Source organism: Cyprinodon variegatus, unplaced genomic scaffold, assembly GCF_000732505.1.
Source record: "Cyprinodon variegatus isolate N-32 unplaced genomic scaffold, C_variegatus-1.0 Scaffold398, whole genome shotgun sequence".
Lineage (NCBI taxonomy): Eukaryota > Metazoa > Chordata > Actinopteri > Cyprinodontiformes > Cyprinodontidae > Cyprinodon > Cyprinodon variegatus.
The window spans coordinates 325,622-336,874 of NW_015150851.1; the positions used below are offsets into that span (position 1 = coordinate 325,622).

An 11,253-nucleotide genomic window follows, 5' to 3' on the forward strand; every position below is an offset into this window, starting at 1 on the left:
GATGGATGATGGATGATGGATGGATGGATGATGACTTTGATGGGTTTCAGTAATACTTTGTAATAAATACATGAATAAAGCACAAACATACTCAGTTTTGCTCCTGCTCTATTTTTAAATACGCAGTAGAGGTATTTAAACGTAGTAGAGGACATGTACCGGTATATAAAACCCGCGCCCTATAATCCGGTGCGCCTTATGTGTGTGTTAAATACAGTAATGGCTCACAGAACTGAGACTGCGCCTTTTAGTACGGTGCGCCTTATGGTCGGGAAAATACGGTATTTACTTTTTGTCTGAAGAGAGCGTGTTCTGGAAAAAACACAATTTAAAAGAATGCAATTAATAATACTCTGTAAAATCTGTAAAAAAAAAAAATAAAAAATAAAAAAAAAACTGAAAATATACATTTGAGAAAACGTTCAAGTGACTCTCAAACCCATTTTGTACCAAGATGGTTTTTTTTATGTAGTTTACAAAACCTGTTCTTTGCATGCAACAATAATGCAACAAAGTTCCCTCCATACAGCTGGAGGCTGAAATGGCTGATTTAGCAGATGCTGCTTTTCCTCCTTTCATTTATTTACATGATAATAATGAGTAGGGCGGGGTATTTTCCCCAAAGTACTGAAGCGATTCGATTTTGATTCATGCAGTTCTAAATCGATTAATTTCGATTCAATCTATTTTTACAATAATGAAAGTTGTTCAACTGTGTTTCAACTGTGTTATTTTTTCCTGTCACATTAAACACAAAGTGCAAACTTGTAAACCAGGCAGTTTAAACATGAGATGTGAACAAAACTGTCTCAGAAGTGCAAACTTATTTGTGAAAAGTGAAAAAGTGAAGTCTCACTCAAGCAAACAGCTGTGACACAGCGGGGACACAGCAGACATGCATGAGCTGCATTATCTCCACTGCACAAAACATATTTGCAGCGTTTTCTGTTTGCTGATCAGCCTCCATTTGTTAATGTCTTCAATCAACCTATTAGCTATATTTGAAGCTGTCTGGCTTGAAGTAATCCTGAGTGCATCTTTCCTGCTTACTTCAATGTGAACGTCACGCTATGAAATGAATCGATCTCATTTCCAAGACATCGATTTTGAAAAAATGTAAAGGAATCGAATCAAAATCGATTAAATAATTTTTTTTTACCCAGCCCTAATAATGACAAGATGACAATAAATGAGACGTCAGTGTAATCTGAAGGCACGGCTGCTAAGCGTACTAATGAAACGGTAAAAAACCTTCATGTATCAGCTGACTGCCACACAAGGAAAGAAAACACAAATATCGGCCAAAGATATCAACCGGCTGATGTATCGGTCCATCTCTACTGCTAATATTATCGTGTTTTCTATGTTTTGGTCAGATACTGAAATCCTGCTACAGAAAAGCTGTCATTCACTGTAATCGATGCCAAATGATTTAGACTTTAATTCATTTTCTAAATAACCCTGAGAAAACAAAACTAAAATATTTGCTATTTGCAACCAGTTAGCAAAAGGTGCTAAACTTTTCTTTTCTTTTTTTTCTGCATATTTTCAGACAGCTTTAGCTTAATTCCTGCTCTTGTTCATTCAGCTAATGGCTTCCCTAAGATTCTGTTTATCCAGGTAGCAAATCTAGTTAATCATTTCAATAACGGAATAAGCCAATTTATTGTTTTTGCCAAAAATAAAAAATAAAGCAGAATCAGATGAGAGCTACTAAACCAGCAGAGAGTTTTCCTTGAATAAGTCTTGCTCCTTTCAGGCAGACAGAAATAGCAGAAGAGGAAAAGGCGAAGTAAAACCTTTCAGGCGAATCCATGAACTTATCAGAGCTTTCAATTTCTACAAACGTCCTCCATCTTTACACAGATTCAACAAGCTCCACAGCATCTCTGTATGGACTACATTTTGTTCAACTATTATTGCAAACATCACATTTTAGAAAAAGAATTTTGGAGAAAAAACGCTGCTTAAAGTTTTTCAACTTTTTATTTTTATTTTGAAATTCTTTTTTTTTTAGAATACATATTCATATTTTCTCCTTTTTAAATTACGTTATACAAATTGCATTATTTTTAAAGAATGCGATCTGTAAAACAGGTTGAAAAGAATGCAGTTTGTCTAACTTAATCTGAAAAAAAGAAATTTAAAATTTCATAAAAAAATTGAAAATATGTAAGATCTGTGACTAAAATAAAATACATAAATCAAAAACATATTCTTTATTAAGAGGTTTTATTCCTGCATTGAATTGTTTCTTTTTCAAATTTCCTTTTACGAAATGTGTTCCTTCTTTGCAACAATAATGGAACAAAATTGCCTCCATATCTCATGAGCATCATAAAACCTTAGGAGACACTGGGTGGATGAGGGAGGGGCTCCTACTTTAGCTTTCTGTTTTTACCAATAAATAAAGTTTTCAGCGACGGTCTGGCTGGGTTATGTGGAGGTTTTTACCTTTAGATGGAATATCTTCCAAAGCAGATATGCAGCATGACTGAACTCCAGTTTAAAACATCCTTTCAACAAACAATAAACAAATAAAAGGCCAAATTGATCACCACTAACACCCCTTCTTTAGAAATTGAACAAGAGGTGAAAACGATCGCAGATGACCAACAAATAAAACATCTTTTAACTGGAAATTTGTTACGTCTGTATATTTTAAAACCGTTTTCCTATAAATGTAGGTTTGTGTCACGATGGGACAAAATTAACTATCTCCACCCTCCCCTGGTAGCAAAGCATGATAGTTTTAATCTGTGAAATAGAAACAGAATCCAAATTCACAGCTAATAATGATCTCATAGTTAAACTTAAAGTAGGCCACGACAACAAGACATGTCTGCAAAAAAAGACCTACAAATAATTTCTAAGAATAAGTGGTTATGCCCTTAATCTGATCAAGTAAATATACCTGCCCTTTAAATCTGATTACATATTCTGCACATGCAATAATACGGAAGAGCATTAGGGCCACTGAAAAAAAAAAGGTAATTGATTTTTAATTTTTATTTCAGTTTAACATGGGAAAAAAGACAGAATTCTGACTTTTTTCTCAGAATTCTGACTTTAATCTCAAAATTCTGACTTTAATCTCAGAATTCTGACTTTTTTTATTGTCAGAATTCAGTCAGAATTCTGAGAAAAAAGTCATAATTCTTACTTTTTTTCCCATGTTAAACTGAAATAAAATTTAAAAATCAGTTAACTTTTTTTTTCCAGTGGCCCTAATCCTCTTCCGTATAATAAGATAAGGGTTTTAGTTAAATTAAATGTAATTCATTTTATTCCATTAATACATCGTCTCACTTAGCTCCTACCTTCAAAGGAAAAATACCTCATTAGAGGAAAAAATTGACAAAATTAGATTTTATTTTTGCAGTGTGATGATGCTGATGATCATTTAGCAGCATTTTGGTGTAGACTACATATTTCTCAGATTTTAAGTACCGGTAGAAGAAATGTAATATTATGGTAATTGTATCGAAGGGCTCAGAAGTAAAGTGATTTTATGGGTTATTTCAAAACTTTCCACTGCAAAACTTTAAATAGAGGTCAATTGTTGTTTTTTATTAACTGTATTTTTCTCTTTTTGTGTGGAGATCAATAAAGCAATAAATCAATAGAATAAACCATGTGTTGTTTTTTTTATAAAACTTATCCTATTTCAGCTGGATCGTGTCTAATTATTTAAGTTTAAAGGAAAAAATACTAATTTCATAAGAAGATCTTTTAATGTAACTGCTCAGATTAAGGAAAAATACAGTAAATGTGCAAAAAATGATGCAAACATAAGTAGAAATATTAAATTAAGTATATGATGCACAACTGCAATGAATATTTTTGTCTTTAAAATAAGATAATTAGATATTATGGACTCTCTGATTTGAAGGATAACTCAACTTATTCTATTGATTAAATGTTTTGATCTCAAATCAAGCGCAAACGCAACGAATGCGAAAGAACAAAAAATAATTAAACCGCTGCAAACGAATTAGTTTTAGGTATGAATATGATCCATTGATTATTCCTTGCTGACAGTCAAACTATTCTCTGGTTACATTAATATTCAAAGGTTATATTTGAGTCAATAAGTCGATGCAATCAGCTGGTTTTCCTTAGATAGAAAACTTTGAATCAATTTGACTGGATGGTTTGGAATTTGAATTGGAGCTATAGAAATAAAATGATTTGAATTATATGTTAAACTCCATATAAATAACGTGTTACTGTAACAACAGTCGTCATTGCAAATGAATAAGAAAGCATGATCAAGCCGTATTTGAAAGAGAAACTTTATATATGCTTAATATAGACAACAGTTAAGAACAAACCAGGTCTCGTCTTTTCCTGCTAATTTTCTCTTTGCTTCTATTCTACAAAGTCACCGCCTCATTTAACCTCTGCAGAAAGCTTCTCAGGTCCCCAAGCATAAGTTCAATTAATGTAAATGACAAACATGGAATTATACATAAAAGCATGAAGATTTTTAATCTTAAATGTTCTTCACTGTAAACAGGTAGGTTATTCTATCGGTAAGTCGTACCATCATTTTAGATAACGTTTCAATAAGAAAATGGGTTGACTGTTATTTCAATGATTGATTAATCCTGATTAATTGATTCAGGCCTACAGTTTTCACACCGGGCAGCTGAGGACATCAGCAGAACTGTTGAGCCACTTGATGTGACATCACAGTTGGGTTCGAACAACCCAACGGTGGCTCTAAATGTAGAGCCGTTATCTAAAGATCAGCAGAGCGACTGCTTCAGGTAAAAACGATACCCAGCGAAATCAAAACGCATTCCTGCTTGGTGCAAATCTTCAGACCTAGGAGGAGAATTTAAGAAACCAAGCAGCCTTGAAATGTTTCTCTGCACCAAAACACGACCAATCAGGCATTTCGTGCAGACTGAACAAAAATAAAAAGACCTTTCTCAAGTTTAAGCCTGCTTTAAATAGCTGCTTTTCATTCTGTCAGGGCCGGCTAAATAAAGGAACTGATATACAGTATGTGTCTGCAACTTCTCTCTACACGGAGAGTATAGTATATACAGAAGTGGGGAATAATACACACCCTATGCCTTTAAATTTCTGGACAAAAAACCAAAACAAACAAAACAACAGGTACTTTCTATGTAGAAACTAACAGGAAAAATAAAACCCATGAACCATCTGCCTCTACTGATGTGTGTTAACTCATGAAACAGGAAGTGACTGGAGAAGAAGAGGAAGCTGCCCTACTTGATAACACAAACTAGTGCGAAAAGACAGCTAAAAACATCGCATGCTGAGCGCACTTACTCATACCGGTAACGGAGATAAAAATGTTCAGAAAAGAACAGATCGTAAAGATCTACTAAGCTATGTAAGAGGCAAACAGCATCCAATGCTGGAGTTTGCCCAGATGGAAAAGTAATCCTGAAAAAATGTAAAAAAGTAAAAGAAAAGGTGAAATTAAAAAGGGAATTAAAAGGATCAAGCTGAAAGTATCAGAATGAAGTAGCGCCTGGAGTGCTGTCAAATGCAGGAAATAGAAAGGTTAACCCATGACATCAGATTAAGGGCACAGATAAACTGCACTAATTGCTTCAAGACTTCAAATATATAGAAATAATCCAGAATATAAACATTTCTTTTTGATTTTTACTGAATAATTACGTTTCTTTAAAACAACACTGCATCGTCTGCATATGGGTGTCTGCAGATCTAAAGCTGCTGGTGAAGATTTAAGAAAGGTTTTACTCACGCGGCATGATTCCTTGACTGACCAGCTCCTCTCGAGTGCGTCTCTGCTGAAGCTTGAGCTGGAGGACTGCATGGACCCAGAGATGGTGGCGAGAGAAAGGAGAGAAGAAGAAGGAGAAAAAGTCAGCCACAGCCGGTAAATTCAAAGAAACTGCAGCGGTGGAGCTCTGAGCGCGATCACTGATCCATCAGACACATCCACAACACTAAAGCAACAGAAATGTGATGGAGCTGAGATGAGGAGGACCTGCACTCTCTGCTAGCCAGTTCATCCTCCCAGTTCCCCCTTCTTCATTTTTTGAAGTCAAACAGAAGGCGGGTTAAGTGGGTGTAGACAGATTACTATGTACTTCCTGTTCAAGTCTTTTTTTTTTTTGTCTGCACAGCAGCTTTAAACCTGTGTGAGAAAAAACCCTCAACACTCCACCAGGCTCACAAGGAAATGAAAGATTAAGAAAGCATGGCTACAAAATGATGACAACGGATTGTTAAAATGCCCCTTTTTGATAAACAGGTAGATGCAGATTGTGGGCTGATTGCAGAATCGTTTTCAAACAGGAAGTGGCTCATTACATAACTGAGAAGCAAAGAGAGGGAGCTCTGTTGAAAACAATGCTTGGGAAAAAGAGCAGGACCTTGTTTGAACTTACAGCGCCCCGCGTGGAGGCCACAGACGATTCCAGACAAATTAGTAACAGGGTCAGATTAGGTCAAGAACAGAGGAAAGTTTGATCACAAAAACAGCACAATCATTTAAATTAACCACATTACATCCTTTAATTAATTTTTCAAAAAACAACGTCACGACAAACATAGCTTTAACAGAAATGTGATGAAAAGTGTCACTGCAGATACTTTCTGCAAGACTGTCTAAAGCAGGCATCCCCAAACTCGGTCCTTAAGGCCCGCTGTCCTGCAGGTTTTAGAGGTTTCTCTGCTTCAGCACAGCTGGTTATAATGATTGCAGTAGACCAAAAGCCGGATAATCAGCTTTCAATTAAAATCAGCTGTGCTGGAGCAAGGAAACCTCTAAAACCTGCAGGACAGCGGGCCTTGAGGACCGAGTTTGGGGATGCCTGATCTAAAGGCTAAAGAAAAGCATGAACTGCTAGTTTTAGTCTGCAGCTCTCAAAACTAAAAAGTTGCCAAAAAATCTGCTGCACGCCATTATAATAAAGCAACTTTGTAGCTGTTCGCAGCATCTTTAGTCAATCCGACCTTTTCCACTCGGTGCGATGTCTTTCTAAAGAGCCCCACATACGCTACTACTTGCTGCTTCATTAAGACCTCTCGCTGTTATATTTTTTTTTGCTAAATGCATCGACTCAACGTCAGTCTAAAGCAGAGCGAATCACTTAGGCAGGAAGTCAGCTAAAGAAAAGCAAAGTGGATCCAGTGGAGTTTACAAGTTAAAGACGCCTAAGAAATCTCCTGTCCAGGGGTGATGCTGAGAAACTAGTCCATGCATTTGTTACTTCAAGGCTGGACTATTGTAATTCTTTACTATCAGGAAGTCCACAAACTGTAGTTAAAAGCCTTCAGCTGATCCAAAATGCTGCAGCCAGAGTTCTGATGAAAATTAAAAAGAGAGATCATATCTCTCCTATCCTGGCTTCTCTTCATTGGCTTCCTGTTAAATCCAGAATAGAATTTAAAATCCTCCTTCTCACATATAAAGCCTTAAATGGCCAAGCTCCATCTGATATCAGAGATCTGATTGTTCCTTATGTTCCTAACAGAGCACTTCACTCTCCATCTGAAGGTTTACTAGTGGTTCCTAGAATTTCTAAAAGTAGAATGGGAGGCAGATCTTTTAGTTATCAGGCTCCTCTCCTGTGGAACCAACTACCAGTTTTAGTCCGTGAGGCAGACACCCTGTCTACTTTTAAGGCTAGGCTTAAAACTTTCCTTTTTGATAAAGCTTCTAGTTAGAGTGGCTCAGGTTATCCTGAGCTATCTCTATAGTTATGCTGCTATAGGCTTAGACTGCTGGAGGACATAGGGACCCCTTTTTCATCATTCTGCTTCATTCTATCCCTCTTCTCCCTCTCTGCAGAATCTATTAGTTCAATCTCTAACGTTCTGCTCTCTCTGCTTTTTCTCATAGTAGCTTCATCTGGTCTGTTCCTGTTTGGCTGTGACTCCATCCTGGAGAGAAATATCAGCTGTGCTGCTGCCATCAACACCTTTGACAATAGATGATAGAGTTGGGCCTGTTTTCAGTGTTTAGTCCTGTTTCTCTCCTAGACCTAGCAATGGGCTCAGCTTTAAACTGGATATGCTTTACTTCATGCTTTGACATGAAGTCAGGCTCCGAGCTCGTCTGATTAACTCTTCCTTTCCTAGACAGATCCACCTGTGGGGCCAGTTCAACTTTACCTTTTCTAACAAAGCCGCTTTTTCCTCTCTGCTGTCGCTGCATGTGAGGTGTTCCTATAGAGTCAACGACAAATTGAAATATCTATAGAGTAGAATAGAATACAATACAATAGATTAGAATAAAAAATCCCTTTATTGTCCCCAAATTGGGAAATTCTGGTGTTTATAGCAGCAAAATATTATTTAAAAAAAATGGTCTCAAAAATGTGGACCTTAAAAAAAATTTATAAGAATAACAATAGAAGATAAACAATAAAATACTGTACTGTAAAGTATTTTAACAATATAAAAACTGTGCACCTGGAGAATAAATCTACTGCCTCGACATTCCCAATCAAGTCATTGACTGGATCCAATTTAACTTTGAATAGCATTTTTTGGACTTTTATGTTTAAAAAATGTTGCTACAATTAATGAGCCGTTATAAATATGAGCATTGATTAAAAAAAACAACAAGAAAAGAAATATTTGAACTTACTTAGCTCGGATCTAAAGAAAACACGGTAACTAGATAAAGAGCACACATCAGGTAGCAATGGCCAAATAACCATTAAAACTGCTTTATTGGAAGCCTGCAAGTACATTACTGTAACACGATGACGCAATCCTTGCATGATCCAAAGCCACATGTTTTCCTCCATCGCACACTCATCCTCAGCATGTGATCAACTGCCTCAGATTCAGGTGAGCACAGCAAGGACTACCGCTGCATCAGGAACCCACACAACGCAGTGATTTATAGCAGCTACAGGTTATTGACTACCTGACCACAGAGTCATATAGTGGGTTGCATGATGATCACAGAATGACAGCATGAGGGGCTAAAAATTCACAATCAGATATGAAAAGCCCTGAGAAAGATCAACAATGACGGAGCAGAAGGATTCAAGTTAAGATGGATTTCTCATGTACTACAGCAATGCTACCCTTAACCAGGCTTTTAGAAAGCAAGGTGTACATTGTACACCCATTAGTAAAAATATTAGAAATTGTATGCCCTGTTTTTAGGATGTACAGCTTTGGTACGCCCTAATTTTCCCCCAGAAACTTCTCTCAGATTTTAAAAATTTCGCAGGCAGCAGATGCTGAAGTTGGATGCGCCTAATCAACCAATCAGAGAAGCTGATCTGGGAGCTGGCAGGGAGTCAGACACAGCACTGCTGATGCAGAGCGCTATGATCACTCCTCTGAAACCGTTTATTAACGCCTAAATTAACTTAAAATGTAGAAACCTGCCGGCAGAATATGTTTGCTTTTATTATCCTGCTGCTTGCAGTTTGGATTATGTACATGAAAAACGCCAACATCTGCTTCCAGCCGCCACCAACAGTAGGGGAAAACGCCCAAGAGGCGAGCGGGCCTGAGGCAGCTGCTGCTGGGGATTCCCAGTGACAGCGCACCGCCGGTATGTGGGGGTCTGAGCGGTTCCCACAGAGAAATAATCTTTGAAGGCAGGATGGTAATCTGGATGAACTGACTGCACAGACCATGTTTTCAGGAGGAATTTCAACTTTTTACCCGCTGATCACAGCTAATATAGCAATGCCGCTCCCTGCCATTGAACACAGGAGCAGCAGAAGCATCAGACGCATCTGGACACACTTTACTGGACATCAAAAATGAAGCAGCAGATACTTTTTTTGGAATGAAGTCAAAACATTAGCTGCATTCCACCTCAAAATGCAGGAAATAGCGTTTCAGAGAGTCTAAATTTCAAATGCCATGCAAAGCTTTAAGATGTGATAAAACAAAGTCTGCACCCATGAAATATTACAAGCTAAAAGCCTAGAGCTAACCCTAAATAAAGTTAGTTTCTTCTTCTTCTTTTCCTATTGGGGCTAAATCTAAGAACTATTTTATTATCGTTTTTGTTTAAATGTTCTCTGACAGCATTTCTCCATTTTTACCAGCCTTCAGGGTGTTACACTGTACGACCCCTAGGGGGCGCGCCCAGTTTAATTTATGCTACTGATAATAATTGTCCGGCTGCCGTATCTGTAATCTGGATGGTTGGTTGCATCTCTAACTGAAGCAGCGGCGTATTTATGAGCTCCAAATAAAGCGGGCCTTGTTGTGTGTGCATCAGCTGTCCCTGCTGGAGTAACATGCGTGAGTGTTTGCCGTAGAACACACTACTGAACATTTGCGGTCATACGTTATGTCTGCTACTTTAAGGCCACCCTGCACCTGTCCTGTCCTGACGTCACCGGCTAGCCGAGCTGCTGCTGCTGCTAAGACGACGATTCAAGGCTGGACAGCAGCCCCACTGTGAGGCCGCAGGCTTCCAAATGACATTCCTGGGCTCTTACAATCATCGCTGGCTATCCCAGCACCACTCTGTTATTTTTACAAGCATGCTGGGCCATTAGTCTAACACTAGAGTCTCCTCTCTGAGAGCAAAAACATGTTGCTGACGTACAAAACAATCTAAACATGGACAGGCAGCAAATCCCTCCCCTTCACACATAAATAAAAACATACAGAGGCTCTGACACATACTGATGATGGCACGGCTGATATGACGCCACGCTGCGTTGCAACTTCCAGGGAAGAGGTTTATTCTTGGATTGAGAATCCTACACTTTCCCTCTCTGCTTGTCTCACATCACCACATCTTCCTCTCCGTGTTCCTCAATGCCCTGCGACTACCACACACAATAACACGGCAACACAACATGTAAAGACGGTCCTTGATTATAAACTCTACATGCGAGTCAGAGGTTAAACATAAACTGAACCGCGGCGGAGAGCAGATCCCTTCAGACTTTTCCTTTTCAACCTCAGCCTGTTTGATCAGGAGTTTATAAAACAGATCAACTCAAACTACATCATCATTTAAAAAAAAATGGGTGTAAAAAAAACAAAAAAAAACATCAAAATTGTTTACAACTCTGGTCTCCATTTGTATCCATCCGCACCAGTTCAACACTTTACAGAATTTAGGTTTAAACTTTGACTAAGCTGTTCAAAGACATGACTCTGGATCCAAGCGTCTGCAAGCTGTGGTTCTGGAGCCACAAGTGGCTCTTTATAACTTAAGACCCAGTTAAATCGGAATAACTGCTCTGAAGTTGTGCATAAAAATGAAAAAGTCCAGTTAGATTAAGAATTCATATTTCTGAAAGT

The 11,253-nt window shown here is 37.9% G+C and overlaps 1 protein-coding gene across 5 annotated transcripts in view; it reads right to left on the bottom strand.

Moving 5' to 3' along the window:
- mkl1 (megakaryoblastic leukemia (translocation) 1) overlaps positions 1–11,253 on the bottom strand; it is a 66,965-nt gene that overhangs the window by 20,382 nt on the left and 35,330 nt on the right. For all 5 annotated transcript variants that reach the window (XM_015387573.1, XM_015387571.1, XM_015387570.1 and 2 more), the window contains one exon: positions 5,750–5,815. In XM_015387573.1, coding sequence (XP_015243059.1) covers positions 5,750–5,815 — 66 coding nt within the window. The remainder of the gene's footprint in view (positions 1–5,749; positions 5,816–11,253) is intronic.